The 24,584-nt window shown below is 41.3% G+C and overlaps 2 protein-coding genes across 2 annotated transcripts; one reads left to right on the top strand and one right to left on the bottom strand.

Annotated features, from left to right (window-relative positions):
• Window positions 1-12,658: 12,658 nt before the first annotated feature.
• Window positions 12,659-16,497, bottom strand: LOC116389651 (melanoregulin). Its single transcript, XM_031858526.1, has 5 exons — window positions 16,179-16,497; window positions 15,839-16,061; window positions 13,869-13,959; window positions 13,598-13,764; window positions 12,659-13,398 (listed from the first exon to the last, which is right to left on the bottom strand). Exons 1-5 carry the CDS (start codon window positions 16,253-16,255, stop codon window positions 13,258-13,260), a joined length of 699 nt encoding a protein of 232 aa, XP_031714386.1. The 5' UTR covers window positions 16,256-16,497; the 3' UTR covers window positions 12,659-13,257.
• LOC116389650 (carboxypeptidase O-like) lies at window positions 16,150-20,955 on the top strand. Its single transcript, XM_031858525.1, has 11 exons — window positions 16,150-17,164; window positions 17,544-17,607; window positions 17,803-17,904; window positions 18,379-18,489; window positions 18,581-18,697; window positions 18,911-19,004; window positions 19,539-19,631; window positions 19,799-19,908; window positions 20,123-20,207; window positions 20,418-20,498; window positions 20,596-20,955. The coding sequence occupies exons 1-11, from the start codon at window positions 17,094-17,096 to the stop codon at window positions 20,796-20,798; spliced, it is 1,131 nt and encodes a 376-aa protein (XP_031714385.1). The 5' UTR covers window positions 16,150-17,093; the 3' UTR covers window positions 20,799-20,955.
• Window positions 20,956-24,584: the final 3,629 nt, after the last annotated feature.

Raw genomic sequence — 24,584 nt, 5'->3', positions numbered from 1 at the left:
ACACTCCACTGGAAATACATCAACTGGGCTGTTATTACAGGGAAACCAGTGAGAAAGTGAGGGATGGGGCAGTGTGTGTATATACTAGTGTACCGTCTGTGTGTGTCTGTGTGCACACTTCTCAGTGCATTTATGCATCACAAATGTGATCAATTGTGTTATAGCATGTTTACGTTGCTGTCCATATAAAAGATTTTATATAAATGTAATGGTGCTTGAGCAGGATTTAACAGTGTGAATTCCTGTATTCTTATATCTTTGTTGAGGAGCGGGGGATTTAAATCTTCACCGTGAAAGTAAAGAAGTATGCATGCGTGTGCATGTGTGCAGTAAGTAGATCAAGAGAAGGTTTTGGTTCCTTTCATGTCTTTAGAGGGGCTGCATTATTAGAAGAGCCTCTTTTCCTTTGCTACCTGTCCACTGAACCAGAACAGAGAAATCAGGTCGGTTCTTCTGATGTTGCGCAGTGACCTTAGCCCAAATATCTGCTCTGCTATCAGAACAGAAGAGGGACTGTTGGATAAAGGGCAGGCTGCCCAAAGCTTTTTATTAATCCCTCTGATAATATATGGTGCAGAGAAGAGAGAGGGAAATGAGAAGGGACAAATGCCACATCATAGATGGCTCAGTAGTGAGGAGTGCAGCAGCAAATGGTAGATTTTGGGGGGCAAACATGACATGACCACGCCCACTTAGGCGTTTTACATTTGTTGTACAGCATCCTTGGTTGAACTTGATGGGAGACGTTTGCGTGGATTGACTTTTCTCTCCAGGGAATCAAATGGTTGTGGGGAATCCATTGAAATCAAATTATTTTACTGCAAAATGCTGCAGTCTGATCTTTGCTAAATGATGCTATAGTGAGTGAATGTCATTTACATTCATTTTAACATAACACAGTTTAAACCAGCTCCAACATTTCCCTTCTGGTATCACTGGAGTGTTAAAATACAGGCCTTGCTTCCCCTAACACTCCCATCTATGTAATCATGAAGTTAAATTAAGTAATTTCAAAAGTAGTGTCAATATAAAGTCAACAAATATGTTGCAACAAAAACAGATTTTGTGATTGTTTTACATTTTGTCTTACATTCTTTGTGGTTTTCTGCCTGATTTGAGTTATACAGAATTGCCTCCACATTTATGAATACATATGTGACTCATAAACTGACAAATGCAATTCAATACAATACAGAGAAAAAAAAAAGATTACAATCAAAGCCACTTGTTTTTTAATCATCGGTGCTGTTTTGTCATATTTTCATGTCATTCATGTTTCCTTACTGCAGGCTGTAAAACTGAAATAATTAAATTAGGAACTTGTTAAGCTTCTAGACTGTATGAGATCAGATCCAACTACATGGATAGCTTTTTGTTCTGTATCTGAGTATATGTCAAAGTTAGAGCACTTTAACAACCAGCACATGAGTCAATACAACAAAGAGAAAAAACAGTTTGGGTTGTTAAATTTGAGGGAAATAACAATGATTCACTACTTAGTTTCACATTCTGTAAACTCTGTAACACTTTCCCCTCCATAGATGGACATAGTCTGCTGCTCTGGATGTGTGAGTGTGTGTGTACGTGCGCATGTTTGGTTGCCTCGGACATTGCGACATTATCGCTTTTGTTTTTTGAAAAAACATATACAATTTTAGCACAAACTTCTCTCTTTGCCCACCAGCTGCGGTCATTGTAGACTACTCTAATAACTTTCTGCCAGTATTGGTGCAGGTTGCTGTTACAACTGATTTATCATTCAGTACTCACACACAGGCTGTCTGCTCTGATTTGAAAACCCAAATGAGAGCAATGGCCGGCCCCAAATGGCACTTCTGTAATTCACGTAGCATAGGGCAATTTATGTGTCAACACGCCACATAAACTGCAGCTGTCGTCCCGCTGTTTGCCCACATGCACACACCTGAAACAAACTAAATGTTACAAGAAGGATCCACTAACATTGCAGCAATAGCTGATGCGTGGCAGAGTCGAGCTGGACAACGTGAGCTGAAGCACTCGGACGTCTCGGGGGAGATGTGGGAACCACGAGAGGAGAGACCGGCTGTGACTGTATGGAGCCGCGCTGAAGAGGGCCGAAGCAAATAAGCATGCAAGAGACTCAGACTAGACGAAGCAGGCGTGCTGTAGCAGCTATTAATTATATAATGCATGCTGGTATTACAAGGAAAGAATTTTCTCTCTCTCATACATCCAACTTCTACCTTTTCCAGGCCAGATTCCCGGGCCAGCTCACATGGTTTCTCACATTAACTTCTCTTTTCTCTTTAGCTCATACAATGTTTCAGCAAACATCCCCTCAAATAGATAGAATGGGCTTCAACAAGCATTCAAAACCCTGCTTGGCTGTGACGGGACTTGTTTTGAAGTTATAATGTATACTTACAGTGTTTAATCACTAGAACTATCTAGAGTGTGTTGAGATGCACATCTGGTGCATCTGATATGTGTTTCAACATGTCCAGTTCCCTGCTCACATTGGACGGAAACCACCACTGCCAACCACAACACTACGCACATTTACAGTCATCCATTCAGTCACACAGGAGGGTCGCAGTGACTTTTTAGTAGTGAGGTATTGGAAATGTGTGCAAGTCGTCTGGCAGAGGTCGTCTTTTACTTTCTATGTCTACCCACTCAAGCATCTGTTTTTCTGCTCTGCTTTCTACGGTAAATGTCCTTCCTCTTCTCCCTCTGGTTTATTGCTTTTGTGAAGTTCTTGCTTTGACACTTCTTATTTTCTCTCTTCTGTCTCTTTCAATCACTGTCCCCACCCTTTCTTTTTCTTATCCATTGTCTCTACTCTTCTTGTCTGTAATCAGTTTCATCCTCCTCCCTGTCTGGGTGACCCGAGATGACTCGAGAGCCGTCATGTCTTCATTCGTTCTTCAGCTGAACCCTCTCATCACTCTATCTGCCACGCAGCCACTATAGAAAAGATGCTCTGTGCGGATGTCACTATATTTTTGTGTGTGTGTGTGTGTGTGTGTGAGGCCGATTGTGTGCGTGTGCTTTTGTGTGTCTACTGTAACTCTGTGTGTAAATCTGAGTGTCACACCCAGTTAATCCATCCTGATAACGGCAGGATCGGACCTCCTGATGGAGTTACAGAAAATGCGTGTGTGTGTGTGTGTGTGTGTGTGTGCCTTCACTTCACCAGTTGGCCATAAGCCAATGAGATAAACACTTAATTAGTCTTCTACTGGGGTTGCTAGGCAGAAAACCGATTTGAGAGTTTCCTCACATCAAAGAGAAAACAGATGCTGCCCCAATTTGTCGTGTTTTATCTTCTTCCTTTCAATCTACTCGTCTCCTCCCCTTTGCTCTTCATTTCTCTCCCGTTTCTATTTATCTCTCTCTCTCTCTCTCTCTCCTTTCCCCTGGTCCTCTCTTAGCTTCACCCTCTCCTCGGTAAACAAACAAAGACCAACTTTATGTTAGTTTAAACCTAATCTGGAAGCAACATCCACTGGTATCAGTCATGTAAACACACCAATGTTAATGGATGCTTTTTTTTATTTTTATTTTTTTACATATTCTTAAGTTCATGGAATACATATTTTAGTGTTTATCCAAGGAGAGCTGCAGGGCTTTCATCTGAACAGGACGCACATGATGCTCACCACATCAGAATCATCTAACATAACCAAACATTTTTTCGATACTATTTTCCTGGGTTCCACAAGTACAGCAAGTCATTTTTGGTGCTGAATATTATTAAATACAATGTTGTTAATGGGGGAAACTTTTTCCTTTTTAAGTTTCCCAGCAGCAAGCATATGCACACTCATGCACAGACAGAGGATACAAGTGTAAACGCCCCTAATGAGCATAATTGCACTGACATAGAATCATCTAGCAGCCCTCACGAGACTCCATTTTCAGATGACGCAGATGCAAAAGAGAAACGAGAAGATTACCAGGCAGGGAAGCAAAAGAAAAAGAGTTGGAGCATTGAAGTACAGTTGAACCTGGCAACTTTTCTGAGCAAGCAGAGGGAGAGGGAAAAGAAAAGAGCATGATACAGAGCTTTTGCTTTCTCCTCTTGTCACAGGGCAGGAAGTTGGCCAGACTAGCCCTCTATCCACAATCTGTATATCAGAGTCCCTTCCCTCACCCACTGCTCCTCCTTCTTCTCCCCCATTACCCGTCTTTCACGTCCTTCACCTCCTCTTCTCCCTCTCTGTCTTTCTTTTTCAGACATCTATCTTATCTTCAGTCACTTCCTCTGCTCTCGCCTCCTCTCCCTCCTCCTCCTCCATCTCCTCTCTAATTTCATCTTCCGCCTGCCCCCACATCTCCCTCCTCATCCTCCTCCTCCATATCAGTCTTTTAGACAAAGATATAGAGTCAGTTAGTCCTGCCAACTTTCCTTGTGTTCAAGAATGTTCTGTTTTACAGAAAAGACTTAGTATACAGTACAGTGTATACTAAGATAAATATGTCATATATTCTTTAGAGATTCTAAAAAGGAAAGACAGCATTCTAAATGCATAAACAAAAGTAAACAAATCTTTTAGTCTGTAAGTACAAAGATAAACCTGCCTCAAGGCTCATGTGACACTGATAATCATGGCTGAGGTCAAACTGATAATTTAGCAGATCAAAGAAGGTGCAATGAAGAGATGAAAAGAAACAATTTTGAACTGTCAAGTTGGCGGTAAGATTTTCAATCAAAAGATTTGGAATTCACCAAATCAGACACTTGATCACCTTTGTTTTTAGTTTCAGTCCAACATGATGTCAGTGAGAATGTGAGGGACCTTGAGACAGTCACGGGTCATTTGTGATGCTAAAGGCTTTATGAATCATGGCCAGAAAAAACAAACCAAAGACTCCCTCGCTGTGTTGTCTTAAACACTGCGATCCCACTGTGGGTCATTAGAGGGGGGTTTCATATACGTAAGTCTTGTATCAACACTGATCTGAGTTCACACAGAGAGGAGAGGAGGAGGAGTTAGGTATAGAGAGAGAGGAGAGAGAGTCTACAGACGGAAAGGTAGTGATTGAATGACAAAGCTGGTTCGTTCACAAATGAGAGGTGAAGGGGGATTTTTAGATGACTCGCTCCTCACCACACACACACACACACATGATTTCCACATGATAGCAGCATTTTTAATAAAAACCTGAGAAATAAATCTGAAGTGCACAAAAGCCCCTTAGAGCTTGTTTTCCATCTGCATCTATTCGCCACTTGTTCTCCTCATGGGCTCCAAGGTGTGGTTTTACCAGCGCTCCCTCTCTGCCTTCATGTCGAAGCTGCTGACTCTATTTTCCTCTTTGCCCTCTGCTCCTCTGCCTAACCACCGTTAAACTCAAGCTCTGTCATTTAACCATACCACACTGAGATGGGTCCACCTCTATGTGTGTGTGTGTATGTCTAATGTGTCCCTCCCAGAGGGAAGGGAGGAGCAAAGTGTTTGAGTCACATAGGATGCTGAGCCAAGTGAAATGCATGCAAAGGAACATGCGCACACACACGCACACCAGCACACACAGAGAAACAACAGAGAAGCTTGGCAGTAAGCAATGATCATTTCATTTATTACATTGTTACATGCTGATGTTGCCATGGCCCTCAAGCTGTGTTCATACCTTAGTTTGATTTATTTCAGTGTGCTGGATTTGTGCATTCAGTGCATTACTCAGAGATGGACCAGATATAAAGCAAGTGTGTTTGAACAGGGCAAAGCAAGTGGTTGTGGTCTCAAAAAAAAAAAAGAAAGGTAATGTTTTGATTCAACGTTGGCTCAATTTCTTTCTCATTGTATTGCCTCTGTTTCAGCATATCCAGCTGAGACATCTTTTTGTGGTGACATGATGAACACAATTCTCTCTGTTTTGGTCTACACCAAGTCCTATCTGGGCTTTTAGCTACAAATTGCTATATTATGGGGTTTTTTGCCTGCTTTGACCAGAAACGACACTATGAGAGCTGGCAAAGTGAACCAAAACAGTAAACACTGCTGGTTTTAAACAAAGCCCCATTGGCCAAATGTATTTGGAAGCTGACTACGGTGAAAGCTGTACTAAACCGGAATTATTCCTCAACTAAAGTTAGAGAGAAAGACAGAAAAAGGGAGTGAGACTGAGATACAGACACTGTATAGACATAAATATAGGAAGAGTCCGATAATGGAGCAGGCAGCTAGTTAGAGATACGAGACTTTCCCCCTCATTTGACCTTTGTGAGCGAATGGAAGCTGTTTTTCAGTGAGCTCATAACGGTGGAAGCCCAGAATTTGTCATGTGTGTGTGTGTGTGTGTGTGTGTGTGTGTGTGTGTGTGTGTGTGTGTGTAGACCTACCAGAGTGGATATCTGGACGGTGAGTCATAGAAAGTGGAGATTGCAGAGTCAGGCAGATACATACGTATCCCAGTGTCCCGAGCAAAATGACTTCCCCCACCTACAGTACAGCCCACAGACACAGAGATTTAGAAATCACCTTAGTAACAGAGGCCCAACATTAGGTGTATAGTAGTGTGGCTGTGTGCCAACTTTTTTATGGTCGGAGTCTTATTCATATCCTCAGGGAGGACCTGGCTATACTATCTACAGGCGTAGGAAATGTTTCACTTACTGTATTTGCTGTTAAAACTGGCAAACCACTTTCTTTTTCAAAGTGAAAGTCAAAACTGAAAATAATGATTGATTACGTCAATGGTGCTACTTACGTAAATGACTTCCTCCTTACTTTTTAACATCAGGATTTTGAATGCATTATGATCCATTTCCATATATAAAGGGACAGTCTTCATTTACATGAACAAATGGAAATGACCATAGGACGCCTTAACAGACGGAGGAAAGATTACAAAAGATTATTCGTTGGAGATGAAATGTCCTCAGCAGTAGGTTCTAGCTGTAGCATGCTGAAAGGCATAAAATAAATGATTGATTGGTAGAAAGATGATTGGACCTTTGATCAGACATCATGATTGATCAATCACCCGTGATGTCTGGCAGCTTTGAGCAGACATTATGCGCATCGAGGTTCCCCAAAGATAGTCATCTAAATCAAGTTGAGACGATGACTTCACCACTGCCAGATAGCGGAAAGATTGCATCTATTGCCAGTAAGCAGTTTGTAGCTTAGATACAGTTTATTGAAGTGAAAATTCTGATCATTTTTGGAGCAATATGAGTTTTTAGCTTGTCTTAAAATGGATTACATAAATGAATTGCTAAGCTTTGACTATGTCTGTGTGTGCACTTGTTGAACATTGCAAAATGGTCAAAGCAAAAGTGACAAAATAAGATAAACAAAGTATCATAACTGTACATAGTTCTCTGTCTCCTGCCTGTCTGCTGTAAGGACAGTGGATTTTGTCTCAGTCATATTAAAGCAATTTGGAGATGTCCCAAAAATGTGTTACCGTGAAATAAACCATTCGTCAATGTAAGTATGTCAAACATACGTCATTACTTTTTGGTCTTAAAACTTACATTTTTAAACCACACTAATTGATTTTTAAACAAGAAAAACACCAAAACAAGGTTGCAGACACACAGACACTGGACATCAGCAATGAATCTGCCACTGGAAATAGTGCTGCATTCTAGGATGCAGCAGAGCGTGCAAACTGTATGCTTGCGTAGTAGTAGTAGTAGTAGTAGTAGTAGTAGTAGTAGTAGTAGTAGCAGTAGTAGCCAGCCGGAGAATGAGCCAAGGTCTCGTTATTCTGCTGGTAAAGTTTTGCCTGGTATATTGCTCAGATTATTATCACGGTTACGAGCAAAATGCCAACTCTGCAGTTGTTCCATGTTAATTTGCATAGCAATGTTTCTAAAGTCATCAACTGATTTGGAGAAACAAACTACAGGTGTGAAAGTGCCCTAAGAAAATTAGCCTTTAAAGTTATAATCTTCAAATATCCTTGGCGACACATTTAAATGAAAATACACGTTGTGTTTGAAATGTATCATTTCTCTGCAGCAAGTCTTCATGAAGTATTTTGTTTATCTTTCTTCCGGCTCAATCTGAGCCCAGGATGTCTTGTTTATATCTTACCGTACTTGACGCCCTTACGCGGCTTCATTCAACTCGTCGAATTCAATACATCGTTATTAGAAAAACAAATGACTTGATGGAAACTGAAGAGACAAACATAGAATATGAAGTCAGCGCTCTGGTCTGACCAATCCTGTGGTATATATATTCATGGAATTAGAATCCTATTAGTATTCCAGAACTGCTTCTATTTCTGTGAGGGGACACTCCGCCTTGTAAGATTGACCTCCCAGCTGTGGGACATGCATTCCTATGTGGTATTAAACACACATACACACACACACGCCTGGTGGTGATGTCTTAAACACTTGGACTGGACTGACTATATTAAGGTACGAACACCACATGTTTATGCTGTGCAGTGGGTATACCTGTGTGTGTGTGTCTTTGTATATCAAAAGCAGAGCCGCTCTTCAATCTGCACCATCGTTACATGACATCATCCACCGTCTGTCTGTTACAACAAAAGGAGGCTGCTCTCTTCTTCAGGCAGTATGGATGCCGTCTATACGCCATCAGGACAAAGTGCTGATCCAGCCTCTGATTCATGGCGAAGGAACGGTGAACGTGAGTGGGTTTGAGCGCGGGGCTGTTTTGTGGTTACGGCTGCAGGTCGGGCACCTTTGAGTGAACACCAGGTGAGTGTTGACAGAAAACCCAGCCAGGTGATCATATGGGGGAGTGAGTGAGTCACTGTCTGACTTTTCCTTGAAAAGAGGGCCGAGGGGGAGATGAGGATGAGAAAAATAATCTTTACTCACTGCCATTTTCTTTCTTTAACCCTCTTTTTTCTTAGCCTGTCCTGTTTTTTTTGTTGTCTTTTTGCCCACCTCCACAGTTTTTTACATAAATACTTACAAAGGATGTTTCTCTATCACTATCTATTTTTCTGACCCATTATGCGGTGATCCTTCTTTTGAGTCCCGAGGCCCAAGACCATGCAGTTAACAATTACAGTAACAATATGTAAGCATGCAGTGCGGCCATGCTGTAGAACACACCCTGCCCTGCCCAACAGCTTGCTCAACCCATCTGTGCTGTGTGTGAGCGCATGTGTGTGTTCTGCATTATTTTCTGCCTGAACCAAGAAACTGAGAATGAAAGTGACTACATCTTCAAATCTAAAGCTGCACGTATAATATTAAAAAAGCAGTTGGGAGGATTAGACTTGAAAGCAAATTAATAATGTTGCCTTTCCGGAGCATACTCTTGACCTCTCACCTTCTGTTGGGAGTCACAGAGGTCAGCAAACTATGGCCTGGTTCTCTAAACATCCGTTACAAATTACTGAGTGTGTGTGTGTGTTCATACATGTAAATGTCTGTTAATGTTTGTGAGTATGGGTGTAACACTGCTGTCATCACTGTCTTATCATAAATTGCTCTCTGAGATAAACAGTGGAGGCTTTTAGAGGGGTTAAAATGGGACATTTGGAAATGCATATTTCCTGGTCGAGTAAAACTAAAGGTGACCAAACCTTACTCGTCTGGACGTAGATCAGGTCGAAAACGATGCCGAAACGCCCGTGTGGACGGAGATCGTTTTTGTTTTAAGACTGTGTTTGCAGCCTGAGAGTCATAAAAACATCTCGTATCTTGGACAAAACCAAACAACAAAAACTATAATCCTTTCTTTGTCTCAAGCAAGAGCTAGCCTGAAACAAGACTCAGTCCACAGCCATGCTAGCCGCTCTTTGAGGTTGTACTTTGGCACAGAAGTGCTTTTGAGCTAAATGCTAATGTAGGCAGGTTTTGGTTACCTTCTTAGGCTACACCCACACTACTACACTTCCATTTAAAACATTTAATTTGCATTTTATAATGCTACTAATGCCTACATGCGGAGGAAGCAAGTTGTCATTGGAGTGATTTGCGAGCGGCGTGTCCAGCCCTACGGAGTGGACGTATGAAGTCACGGTTTACAGCTTTGAAGAAGGCGATGGACACAAAACGCAAGACTTTCCTTTTCTTATCAATGCTTGTTTTGGTCTGCACAACTATTGGGAAGTTAACAAAATAACTGTAAACGAACAAAAGCATAACTGCTGTCCAGTGCGACATGGACCTACAGCCACCCGGCAGAGCTACGAGTCTGAGAACAGACAACAAAACCGACTGGAAACGAGTGAGAGTGTGTTGACCAAATGTAGCACCACGATCTAGTAAAACTTTAATCTGCAAGTGCTTATTTTAAAGTAAATATGATGTGTGTGTGAGAGAGGTACAGACCAAGACCTGTGGCCTTGTTACTAAGTTTTTTTTTCTACGGAATTTATCTATTTGAGTATAAAGAGGAAGATTGTAGAGAAAGATCTTAATTAAGTATCAAGCACGTCCTTTCAGTCATGGGATATTCGTTTCCAGGCATGTTAGTGTGGACGGAAATCAAAAAACAGTGCCGTAAGGCCCGTGTGGACGTAGAGCGTCTTCATTTTAAAACCCTGTTTTAAAACAGAAACGTATTAGTGTGTATGTAGCCTTACTTTAGTGTGTTAGCATGCATCTGTTAATTTGCACTAAACAAAGCACAGCTAAGGCGGACATAAATCAAAGTACTGGCTTGGAAAATTTTGACCGGAATATATGTCAAGATATTTCAGTTCTGGATCAAAGTGGACCAACCACCCAAAATTGCACAGCACCAAAAGTGCACGTTGAGAGGTTCCTGTTTGTGCAGACCTAATAGGTGTTAATAAGTGATACATAGAACTGTTTATAACCATGTTTAGTCTCCAAGTGGATGAATGGAAATACATGTAGTCACTGTTATGACAAATGTTTATTTGATATGGGTTAGTCCAATCAGCGGATTTGCTTCTTTGGGTTGTTTGAGTCAACTGTTCAAAAGGCACACCAAAGTTCATCATGACAAACTTTGATATTTAACTCAGTAAACCATTAGTCACTGCGGTAATGTGATTTGTATCTGGACATAAACATGAAGGTCCTGACCTCATGAGTAATGGGTCTGCATTATAAACTGTCTGTTGTGAGTATTCATTGAAGCACAGCATACACTCAGGGCCACGTCTGCGTTGTTTAGTATTGACACATGAAAAAGAAATGCTCATGAGAAAAGAATTTGAGAAAGAAAAAAGAAAGAAACAACAAAGCCATAAATGATGACACTTTTATCACAGAATCTGATTTGCTATAAAATGACCCAGGCCAGCTGATCACATTCTTATTTACTCACCTGAAGCCAGCAGCCCATTTAGTTTTTGCAAGAAGACCAAAATCAGGAGGAAACTGCTAGCCTTGCTCTTTCCAAATGCAGCAAAATCGGACGCCCTACCTATTTCTTTGCCGGGTGCGGTTAGTTCTTGAAGTCTCCACTGTTTGTTTGGCAACCTCAAAAAATAACCTGCCACAACACTTTTAATTCTTACACTTCAGTTTCTGCAAGCATGAACAAATGAGATGCAATGTGTTAACTTGTGAATGTGAGGAGTGCTGCTGGGTGGATTTTGTTACTGTTGACAGAGCCAAGCTATAGCTGTTTCCCGATCTTCTCATCTAACCCTCGGCAAGAGTGCCAATAACCGTTAATATCAAATTGTTAAACTATGAATTTCACTAAAGAGTTAAAATGGAAATAAGGAATAAAAACAAGATGGAAAACAGTTTATTAAGATTCAACTTCACTGTGATTATTATCTAAATCTATGACGAGAAAACCATGGCTCACCACTTACGCTGCTTGTGTGTGTGTGTGTGTGTGTGTGTGTGTGTGTGTGTGTGGACAACGCCCCACTAGAGACTCAATATAAACCATTAGCTGTGACCATCGTCTGTGTGAGTCTGTGTTATCGTAATGCACTGTACTCCCTGACCACTTACTGGGCTTTGGCAGTGTGTCGCACACACACACACACACACACACACACACACACACACAGTGATGCATGATCAGTGTTTCCTATCGTGATATTTGAACCTTTTAACACACATGACCTGTTACACAGCAAACAGTGTGGTACAATCTAGTATTTGTCTCTAAACATCCTCTTAATCATTCCCTTCTTTCTTCCGTCGTATATCAGTTCCATTAACATAAGAGCATTGATCTGTCTCGCCTAGTCCCTTTTGTAATGTAGAATTTCAGACTTTCATTGAAATTCAGAAAGTCTGAAGAATGATGTCAGCATTACTCGATCTGAAATGCACACACACACACACACACACTTGCAGTAGTATAATGAGAAAAAGGTGCAAGCAGCACAATGGCTTTCAGATCTGCCAGACCATTGGTCTGCCTCCCGTACTGCTCCCCTCCCCCAATCCCCCCCTCCGCCCCCCCCCCTTTAGCTCCACATCTGTTTCCCTAACTTGGGGAAGGGGCCTGGGGGAGAACAATATCTGGGTCAGAGTAAACTCTCTCTTTCTGTCTGCATGTGTGCGCGCAGGCATGAATGTGTGTACGACATACCACAATCATCAACTGCCTGAAGACTGTCACACAGTCTTTGAACCTGAAGAGAGCACAGTGTCCCAAATGTGTGTGTGTGTGTGTGCGTGTGTGTGGTTGAGAATTCAAAAAATGGTTTTGAATGAAAGCCAAGATGAGACGTTATCATCTGCATTCTGCTCCAATGTTGAAGAAAGGGAAGTGTGAGAGGTAAGATTCCTTTTCCATATAGGCTTCATCGCTGACATTGCGCAACATATTCTTATGTCCGTCTGTTTTATGTGCTGGGTAACTAAATTCCTCCTCATTACACATAATCATTTCAACAGTGAATGCAAAATATATTCAACTTGATAAAACTTGACCCCATCTGTGATACAGACATTTCCAACTAAATTCCTTGTTATTATTTTTTCCCCAGTTTGACCCACTGGATCAGGATCAAAGTATATGCTGCCACCTTTTGGATGGAGCAGGTAACACAGTGCTGGACTGAGCCAAAAACAGTATAGGTTTTAACCATATTGCTTATTCGTTAGGCAATCCTCCCCAGCTGAGCAGCAGCGCACCAGTGCAACAGAAATGCTGGAAGAGTGAAACTTCTACTTTAAAAAGATAATGTATGAATTAAAAACACGTTATCTTTATACAGCATTATGAATTGTAATGGTCCAAATAACCAAAACACAGTGGAATAGTTCAATCAACAGGACACATCAAAGAGAAGGTTTAATTTGGCATTAGAATTACATTTTCCTACAAATCAATGAATGTTAGAGAGTAGTAAAAAAAAAAAAAAAAGTGTTTCAACATTTTAACATTTTTCTTCACCCTCTCTCCCAGCTTTCAATTCATCTTTTTTTCTGTCACTGTCTCTCAGCCTGCTTTGCTTGGGATATTTTTCTTTAGCCAGTCGGACAAAGTCCTCAGCACTGTCCAGTGACACCAGGCGGTCCTGAGAGAAAGACGAAGACGGATGAGGAGCACGGTAAGAATGAAACAGGTGAGATTGGAGGAAGAGAGATATAACAACAGAGGACCGGGAAGATGAAGAGGACGACAGGAAAGTAAGAGAAACAAACAAACTAAGTTGTGAAAGTGTGTGTGTGTGTGTGTGTGTGTGTGTGTGTGTGTGTGTGTGTGTGTGTGTGTACCATGACACAGAGGTATTTGCTCTGGTGTTCAGTTTCTGAAGGAAACAGAGAGGTGCGGTCCAGCAGCTGTTTCAACAGTTCGTTCGCTTTGTTAAGTTGGTCCAGATCTCGACTGAACCGGCTCTGTTTGTTCACACACAGCAAGGCATCCACCTCACACTGATAACCTGCCGAGAGATGAAGGGGAGATCACATGACAGAACACAACTCAATATAGCAGATTGGACTTGACTAAATATTACCCGCACAGAATAACATCAGCGTGTCTCACCTAGCTGCAGCAGGATTTTCTTCCATCGAGATCTGACTTCTCGTCTGGCGTAGCGTAACGAGTGTATGTCATAGTTCAGCTTCTCCCATTCCTGTAAGCAAACACACATAATATATCATACAATAGTTTGGATAAACTAAGCAATTCTTTTCAGCCACCTTCTGGTTGGGAGCTTTATCATTCTCAACCTGAGAAGAGGCCAAATTAGGAAGTGAAAACACCTGGTACGTAAAATTTAAAAACTGTCTGCCTTGTTCAAAACATACAGAAACCAAACTGTTTTACTTCCTGAACAAGATAAATAATCTGATCTGTAACTTTAAATTACACAAAGCCGACCGTTTACAGACCGGGATATTCCACTTTATTTCCTGGGTTAGTTTTTCCCCACAGTGTTGAATTTCCTTTGAATGTAACAGACCCATTTTCAGTTTGTTTGGCCTGATATTAAAAGCAGTCTCACATAATTAGGATGGTTCGCTGAATATCCCCTTTGAATGGGCAGCCAGGCTGTTGGCCTACATCTCCATTGAGGAACTCATTTATTAACACAATGTGCCCACTGTGTCCTGCAGCCGACTATTCTCAACACCAAGACTGCCAGTCACATGTTCGCCAAGATCAAACTCTCCGCTCAGAGATGACAGTCACTCAGTAGAGAAATACAGTAAGAAGGTATTATATGTACTGCAGGGATCCTTCAAAGATACACACACACACACACACACACAGAGAAAGTTACTGTACGTCTAATCTATTCTAACTGTAATAAACAACCTGTGACTGTGTGAGAAGTATTAGACCACTGATTGAGTAAGTGAATAAAGTAGCATGTCTCTTCTCTGTATACTCTATGTACCGTATGTACTCTGTGTGTGTGTGTGTGTGTGTGTGTGTGTGTGTTAACGTCTCCTAATGTGATACTTTTAATATGAAGTTGTTTTGGATTTTAGTTCCAGTATATTTACTGATGTGAGTCGACATTAAATTGAGTCAATAGCTTCTTTGACCTGTTTGTGTCCTCTCCCTTTATTGAATAACTATTATAGATCTGCAGTAGAACAGATGAAGGAAACGTAGAATGATTTACAGCAGTACTTCCTGGTACTAGATGTGTGGAATTTCTGAAAGTCAGGAGATACAGTCAACCTTTGTTTCATCTTTGTCCGGATGTAAAGCACCAGGTCTCTGCTTAGTGAATTTGCCACTTATCACTGCGAAATGTGTAAAACAGATCAACTAAATATGCACCAAAAATAGTCTAAAATAGATTTAAGGATTCACTCAAACACAGTCAATTGATGATCACAGATGGGTACGGTTACTTTTTTCTGATTGTTATAAGGATTACAGCTATTCACATATTGTCGACAGCAACATGGACTTTCACAGCATTTCCGTAGAAAAGCTTGTTGTAACTACCAAGTGGGTCATTTTAACTTAGACACAAACAATCAAACTGATATATCAATGGCTTTAAAGTGTGAAACTGTGACTTTTGCTGCATTTTCAGCATCCTATCATTGTGTTGTGTGTACAGTGTGTGTGTGTGTGTGTGTGTGTGTGTGTGTGTGTGTGTGTGTACAGATATAAGGGGTGTGTACACTCAATACTAAACTCTTAGCTCCTCCTTGACATTTATTATTCACACTTTTTGAAAACATCCATTTTCCTGACATCATATCACCCCAAAGGGCTGTCCATTTCAAAGAATGTCATTTCAAACGGAACAGATCAAACTGGTTGACGGAGTGGATGGTGAAAGCAGTTTTTCTAGGCAGTCTTAGCTTCACGTTAATCACAATTTTCTGGGAATGTCTGATTTTTGTAATTTTTTGTACAGAGCAAAAGGAAATGAGCAGATACGCTGCTGCTTTTTGTCTATGCACTTATGTGTGTTAATTTCCATCTCACATTGTCTCTTGTGCTCTGCAGCTCTTATGCAACAACAACAAAACACTTTCTCTCACCTCTGTAGCCTTGTCAGCCTGGTCTCTCATGCTGATAAAAGCCTGTAACTCTCTGTCCGATCCTCTCCTGATGGGAGAGTCACAGGGTCTGTTTGTGTTGGCCCACGGATCCTCAGTGCGCCTCCTCGAAGGCCGTGGGCCAAAAAGGCTCTCCTCTTCAGTGCCGCTGTCGCCGGACTCACTGGATAACACTGGCTGTCTGGAAGCTGTGGTGGTGCGCATACTGGAGAGAAGGAAGGAGAATAACTGGTTTAAAAGGTTCTAGTTCATTCAAATAAATGAAGATTAAAGGCAGAGCTTTGGGGTTTTAATCATCATGTCTGTCGTGTGTTGGTCTCACCGCAAAATAGCATTCTTCTCCTTGCTGTTGTGTTTCAGATAGTACTGACAGCAGCAGATGGTGAACTTGGCTCCCATTGGCCTTTTCCAAAAGTGCAACAATCAAAATATATGCTCCCTGATAAAAATCCGAAAACAATCACGCCTCGTCCCACAGAATTCCTCTACAATCCTCGCAAAATCAAAATATGTCCAACCTGAAATGTCCTCATTTGCAAGTATCGAAGAATAAAAACCCAGGCAAGATCTTAACTTGCTGTGTCCGTCCTCCTTCCCCATGTGCCCAGCCTGGCCTGAATGAGAGCCGTCTGTCAATTACATTATCCACGTGAGTCCAAACAGGGACAACAAAAACAACACACACACACACACACACACACACACAGGACAAGCTCAGGGATGAATGGCACATTTATTCACCAACTCCTGATGGTGCAGAGTGCAGCAGGAGAGGCATAGCTTTCTAGCTCTATCGCTGCAAAACACAAGCTCAGTGCACAAGCGGGAGTTTAGGTCTGGACTTGTACTATCATGTTCTGCCTGCTTTGTAAACAGTCATGTTTAAACGTTTCTGGAGAAGTGTGATGAATGCTGGGGTAAGATCAAACATGTATAAAGAAGAGAGCAGTCGGCCTACTACCTTGTGGTATCAGCTGTTGTATCATTTTAGTGACACTTCATAAATGTTAATACATAACTGATTATTAATGTTCTCTGCCATGATCCCTCGTGTATTTACGTCTGTGTCAGCCTGTAAAAATGTTTTGAGATCCAAGGTCACCTGGCTGATAAAAAAGAAAATCCCACTGCTACCGGAAGAGACTGACATCAGTCTTAGTGCTGCAGGAGCAAGTACAACAGTGAGAGGAGCAGCAACACCACTGAGTGAGGTGAAGTCAAAGTGAGACCGAGCAACATGGAGAAAACCACACGGACACTTGGTCTGTTCCTGATGATTTTAAGCATCGCTTCAGAGACTTCTGACAGGTGAGCTGTGCTGTTGTGTTGACTTTATTAAGAAAAAAGGGCGATTGTCAGAGTTCAAACTCAGCAGCTTTGTCTGAGCAAATTTAACTTTGTGTTGTTTGTACATTCAGCCATGTATGAAACTAAAGTGATACTACCCCAAATTCAGATCAACTTCTATTGCAAATAGTTCTACTTGCTGAATTAGTAGCATTCATCCTTTTTATGTTGAGTTGATGAGAATATATTTGCGGGGTCACTGTATTTACATATTTATAGCTGACATTGTCCTTGTAATGCCTATAGGTCTAACCCAAGTACTGCTTACTTTAATATACTTTTTTTAATCAATGCAAATACATATTCATAATGCTTTTCTATTTATCTCTTTAATTCACAGTTTAGTGGAGGCTTTGGAATCAACACAGAGTTATGACTACACCAAATATCACCCTATGGATGAGGTCAGAGTCAATAAATAACAAGACAGGATATTTTATAATCAATATATATATATTGCTGTTTATTGTCTCACACACCAGTTTCTTCCCTTCTGATTTGCACTTTAATCTTTATGGATTACAGACGGACGTTGGCCAAAAAAAACTATAAATACCATTATCTGAATTAATTATCACACTGATTAAATTGCAATACAGATTTACAGGTGGATGGAAGATGTGGAGCGAGGGAACCCAGAGCTGGTCTCCTCTGCTGTCTACGGACACACTTATGAGGGAAGAAACATCACCCTGCTGAAGGTATTCAACACACTCACTATGACACACAGCAGTGGACATGTGGGAACTCTGCTGAATCCTTCACAGTGTCGAACTGCACATTAACGTTAGTCATTAATATTTATTATTTATTGCTTACTCTTTATGATTGAGACAAGCAAATGTACCACGGTTTTGCACATTTTGTGGCTCACATTACAGCATTTTTACAAGCATGTTGGAGAACTACGGTGGCCTTTAGGTAACATAAAAACGCTAAAGGCTCTCTCTAGAGCCAGTGAGTGGTTCGTCCATTCTGGGCTACTGTAGCACATGGCCGACTCCATGAAGTGGACCGAAAACACAATGATTCTTAGTTTCAGGTCATTATACACTAATGAAAATAAAACCATGAATATTGCACTCCATTTCTGCTAATAGATCCCATGAATATACTACACACTGACCCTTTAAGTCACCCATTCACCTAAAACGAGTCGTGTTGTGTGTCTCCAGTTTGGACTAGAAAACCCAGAGGGCAGAGAGAAGAAGGTTATATGGGTGGACTGTGGTATCCATGCCCGAGAGTGGATCGCTCCTGCCTTCTGCCAGTGGTTTGTCAAAGAGGTTTGTACCCTTATTACAGTCATAATTGTCAATGATGCACATATCTACCCCAGCTAGTACAATATATTCTGACATGTGAGTGTTTGTTCAGATTGTGCACTCCTATAAAGCCAATAAGAAGCTGGAGCAGATGCTGCAGAACCTTGACGTCTACGTTACTCCTGTGATCAATGTGGACGGATACATATTCACCAGGGCCAATGACAGCGTGAGTGCTTCTCAGGTTTTATTTCAGTTTGGTTGTTTCACTTAAAATGTCGTCAGTGTTGTGATCGAATGACATCCGGTTGATTCGTGTCAGAGATGTGACTAATCTGTACCCGAGAGCCTTCACATTTAATCCACCACGCACAATCCAACTAACAAACTATGTGAGCTCTGTGTCTGCGTTTACATGTTTGCCTCTGTCGTTTCCACGTAGACTCGTCTGTGGAGGAAGTCTCGTTCGACCCCTCCTCCAGGCAGCAGCTGTCATGGTGTTGACCTCAACAGAAATTTTAATGCCAACTGGGGCAGTGAGTTGTATGCTTTTAAGAATCACAACATGACTAGTTAGCCTTCCAGCTAGTAGTGACTCAAAGCTCCTACATGTAGGATTAACACATTTCTGACTTATTGGTCGCACAAAACATAAACCCAAATAGAAATATGGCCAACAGGATGAGCCGGTTTTTAAATATTTAAAAAAATGTTTGAATCACCAAAACATTTTACAGTTGATGGGCTAAAATGTTATTTCCAGTCCTGTATGTTGTCATGTCAGGCTGCTATGACAAACAATGTATGCTCCCAATTCAACTCACTTGCTACTGACATGAAATCTACTCTTCTCTGTGAAACTGGAAAGCCGCAGAGAACAACTAAATATAAGTGTCAGTCCACATGACACGGCTCAAGCCCCTCTGACACTTAAAGTGTTGGCTTTCACAAGCCGTTCTCTATGAATTCACATTTTCTAATTATTTTTGACATGAGAAAACATGCTTTAAACATAAAGCTGGCAGCCACAGGTTTTGAGTCGATGAACCTCATGTTGTTTCTGTCCTCAGCGGTTGGAGTGTCGTTTGACAGTTGTGCAAACACCTACTGTGGGAAATCAGCAGGGTCAGAGCCAGAGGCTAAAGCTGTGATGGACTTTGTTGGTAACTATCTATCAATCATTGAAATTACATTCAAAACACGAAAATAATACATTGTTATTATTGTTATTATTATTAATTATGAGGTGTATTATTATGTTGTTGTCTTGTTATTTGTTTATTGATTTATTTGTATTATACATGTGTTCATTTATTCCGTCTGTATCTAGGTAGTATGATTAACCGGACTCTGTGTTTCCTCACCATCCACTCTGCTGGGCAACTTATACTCTTGCCATACGGCCACCCTGAGATCTCTGCACCCAACTATGATGAACTGGTCAGTGTGTGTTTGCTTTGCATTACACAGACGTATCCAGTGGACCTTTCCAGATCCAGAAAAGATACACAGCTATTAAGAACAGAGACCGGCAGCACTGCTAAATCTCCAGTTGACATTGTTAGCTTAGCATTATCACTTTTTTTTACCTCCTATAGTATACATGGTTTGCAATAACAAACTTGCATGTTCTAACTTTTTGTTTACTGTGCAGGTTTCAGTCGGTGAGGCAGCAGCAGCAGAGATGAAGAAGTTACATGGAATGGGCTACACTGTAGGAACATCTCCACAAATCCTCTGTAAGACTCCGCTGACCTGTTCTTTCCTGTACTGAACAGCTGTTATTTACATATTATCTGATCTGCACTCACTTTGACGAGTCACTCTGACGTTCTTATCCTTAGCAGCCTTTTTTAAGAAAGTACACAGTGAGGCCACAGGTTGTGACTCATATCACCTTTTGGTGTCTTTGTGAATGAACGAGATGCAAATGCCTCTTTCACCTTCAGATCCAAACTCAGGCTCAAGCCCCGACTGGGCTCGCCTCGTTGGCATCCCGTTCTCTTACACCTTTGAGCTGAGAGACAAAGGTGAGCTGGATGTCGGTGATGTGTACTCTACGTAGCCATCAGTCAAACCAAATGCCCTGGCTTTTATTTTGTAACATTTTGGTGTCACTTCCCTCAGGTGAGTTCAGCCACTTGCTGCCAGAAGAGCAGATCCAGCCGGCCTGCGAGGAGGCCTACGCAGGAGCCCTCTCCATCATCTCACATGTTCACGACAAGACCTTCAACAGCGGGACCCTCCCCAACGCTGCTGTTTCTGGGGTCGCTATGTTGATTTTAAGCACTATCATATCCGTGTTTCTTACCACAGGGGTCTTTGTGTAAGACGGTGAAACTGTCAACGATGCAAGGTTGTTGTTTGCAAGGATATACTGGACAGGTCTGTAATCTATTGTAGACCTGTAGTCCTTCTGACTGAGGCATTTACCCAAATTCTATTATTTGTACTCACTAATGACATATAATAAACTTGATAATCAAAGCCTGGGGTCCTCTATGCATATACTCAAACAGCTGCAGCTCTTCTTCATTTTGATATATCTAGATTAGAAAACAAAAGCTGTTTTGAGTGTTGTGGTGATGGTGTCATCCCTCCTTTTAGCAGTAGGGGGCAATGTTGTCCCATTTTATACACCACACTCTTTCTCATCCATGCCACCGGCTTCACACATCCAGACACATTTCACAACTTCCTTCTTTCTCTAGCTGTGTCACGCAGCTGGAGGACATTTCATAGTGCATCGTTACCTCCGCATGTATGAGAATACTTGTTTCGTCGTCGTGTCCCATTCATTTCAATTCCAACACCGGAGTCATAAAGACAGAAAAACACACATTTACTTTGTGCATGACCCCAAAAAAACAAAACTACCATCAACATAACACAACTATTAAGTTATAATCTTACTTCATTCATGTCTTCGATTAACGCATGATCAAATCAGACTTGAGACTTTCTTTCAATCATTTTATTTTTAGTTTATAGGTTACACGCTGAGACTTGATGTGAGTGAAAGGTATGGAGTCTGGCTGTCATCTGTTACATGCCGTATGACTTGATGGACAATACACTTATGGGGATGTAGAGTATCAAATCTATGGACAATAGGTTGGAGGTTCAACACTCCACTGATGTCTCCCCATCAGTGGAGTGTTTACTGCAGTTATGAATTAGGACTAGTTTCAGTTGACGTAACAAGTCTATTTTTTCTGAAGATGCCACCAACATGCTATTCCATTCATGGAGGATTTTTGTCATTTTAGTGTCCTCTAGTGTTGGGACGATGACACATAACCTCAGTGGTAATTAACCACAGCTCTAACGTCTTTGACTCACAGTTCAGGGACAAATCTCACTATATTATTCAGATTGCTTCAGATTTTTTCCACAATGGAGGGCTTTGGCTTCCCTTTGACATTTTTCTCACTGGATTAGAATTTTTAAGGCCTTTGTTTGGGGTTATTTGTGCTTGAAAGCATTTTTCTTTTGTGCGGACGATTACATTTCTATTGAGAACTTTAGATACATTCCATATGCCAAACGTTCTCTCTCTCTTCCTCTCAGAGATTTATATTTCCATAGTGTATTACCTCAGTGACTGCTAGACCACCCATTATTCTCACACACACACACACACACACACACACACACACCAATGACAATGTGACAGCAATGGAAATAGAATTATATTCCAGCTCACATGAAACCTCGACAGAACAGAAAGATGGGTCAAACACCAGAGGAGCAAGGGAATAATAATCGGGAACAGTGACACACACACACACACACACACACACACACACACACACGCACACACACGTATACAGCCCTTCAGGGAACAAACTATTCACTGCTCCATCACTTACAGTCATGAAAGATAATCACAAATGACTTGGTGAGGCAGAGCAGAGCTTCCTGACACACACACACACACATACACACACACACACACACAAACACACACACACACCCATGAGCATAAGAACTGGGCAGGGATTCAGAGACACAGATTGAAGGTGATTATAATTCACAGTGAAGTCTGGCTGGTTTAGCCATCACCAGCTCATCCATCTATTTGTTTGTGCGCATGTGTGGGTGAGCGCTCATCAAGGTGGCAGGGGAAGAACACACCGTGGACGTATAAATCAAACAGATAGGGAAAGTGGGGGAGAGAGGAGGGAAAAACATCGAGCCCACCCATCAAGGAAGAGGTGAGTGAAGAATGGATGGATGGAACAAAACGAGGGGTTCCTGGAGGGCAATAAAAAGAGGAGGGGGAAATAATGTACAGGATAGCACAGTGTGTGATTCACAAAGCAAAATGGATTCAGTTAAAGTAAAGAATAATGACTTAACATTCAGGTCTGCCACTGGAGGGAAATAGAAGCACGGCTCCTCAATAACACAATGTGAACATAACTGTATGTACCTGATTTTGTTTCTCAGATCAGGAGAATATTGCCTCTGCATCACCCAGCTCATTTGAGTCACTCTGCAAAATTGTATTTCTTGCAAATTAAATCTTTTGTCATAAACAACGGCTCTGGAAAGTATGTATATATCTCCTAGTGGCTAGCAGGTGTCCATTAACCAAAGTTCGATATCAGTTTGCAAGGTAAATTAAAGCAATTCATTTTTAAAATAATTAATAATACCCGTTGTTTACGTTACAGAGTAATCTACTAGCACTGTAGCATATATTTGCCTACACACAATGTTGCCAGTTGGTGTTGCGTTGTCTTGCTTTGCAGCAAAAGTTGCCCAGGTTCAACATTGCCTTTTTGGTTAATCTACATGTGTCGTATCCAACGATAACATTGTTAATGCCGTCGTTGCAAAGACAACCGTATTATTATCCGTTTTCCTCCGGGCCTCGCAACTACCAACAACACAGGTCACACTGCATTTTGTTTGTTCCACAGTCTGCCTTTTCTGCTACTGGGAATAGTAACTGCAAAGAACTAACGTTAATACACTTTGGTAATTCGGGATAGCTACTGATAGCTGACACAAATCCTATCTCCTTCCTTTATGCTGTAAATCGAGCCATCATTTCCCAGGTACTCGTACCTGGTGGAAGACAGATTTGCATAGTGAAAGCAAGGCTTGTAGGGAAACCAGTCAATATTCTATGGCCACAACATTGGGAAATCAACAATTACTTCATAAGGACGTAGACAACAGTAGATCTTCAGCAGTTTTAGGAGATGTAAACCACCACGGTGCTCATCCAGTTTACCAAACTGAGCGGTAGAGAGTGAATTCAGCCCAGCCTTTACTGAAAAGATGATTAAATAGAGCGTGGAGCTGAGACTTTTTAGCCTATTGTTATTTTCTCTTTTGTCTCAGCAGAAGCTCATTAAATCATGTTGGTGCAGTGATATTGGAATATATATATATATATATATATATGGAATCAGTCAACAGTGGACACATGTGACAGTGACTGTTCTGCCTCTGTGTCAGAGTATGATTTCAGACTGATTGGATGTTGGACATTTCCTATAATATTTCAGCACTGGAGACCCTGTTGAAACCCTGTTGAAATGTGAATTACGGCCAGCTAAAGGAAATAATAGTAATATGTTTATTCAGGTTTAACTAAGTATTTTTAGGGTGAGACAATACGTCTAAACTCTCAGAAACTCTCTATGAATCCCCAAAGGGGGGGCAAGGTTCAATTTCCAGACGTGTGAGGTTAAAAGAGGAGAAATCATGTTTTTCTTTCTCTAAGTGTTGAGACTAGAACTCAACCTTTCATTTGTCTGCTTCGCTCTACTTTACAGAGATACCAGTGGGGAAAAGCTTTAGGACTGCTCTCTTTTTCACACAGAGTGACTGTAAGTTGATTTCTGCAGCATGTCAGTACAATTCACCACTGACGCTTTTTCATTTTTTAAGCTGAGCCTCGTGAGTTTCACGGGGCTCCGTTCAAACGTGCGTTTGCACGTGTGCCCCCACACATTCAAATGACGGATAGAAGTGTGTGTGAGAGGGCTGTTCTGCTGTGTACCCATGACACATCTTTGCCACATATTTTTATTGCTAATCAATGTAGATGACACCATTTCTTACACACTGTCACAGACGATCGATGGGAATTATGCCAT

The sequence above is a fragment of the Anarrhichthys ocellatus genome, unplaced genomic scaffold (assembly GCF_004355925.1).
Source record: "Anarrhichthys ocellatus isolate YVR2014 unplaced genomic scaffold, GSC_Weel_1.0 scaffold20, whole genome shotgun sequence".
Lineage (NCBI taxonomy): Eukaryota > Metazoa > Chordata > Actinopteri > Perciformes > Anarhichadidae > Anarrhichthys > Anarrhichthys ocellatus.
Note: the sequence above shows the minus strand (reverse complement) of the source record. Positions and strands in the feature narration are given on the sequence as shown.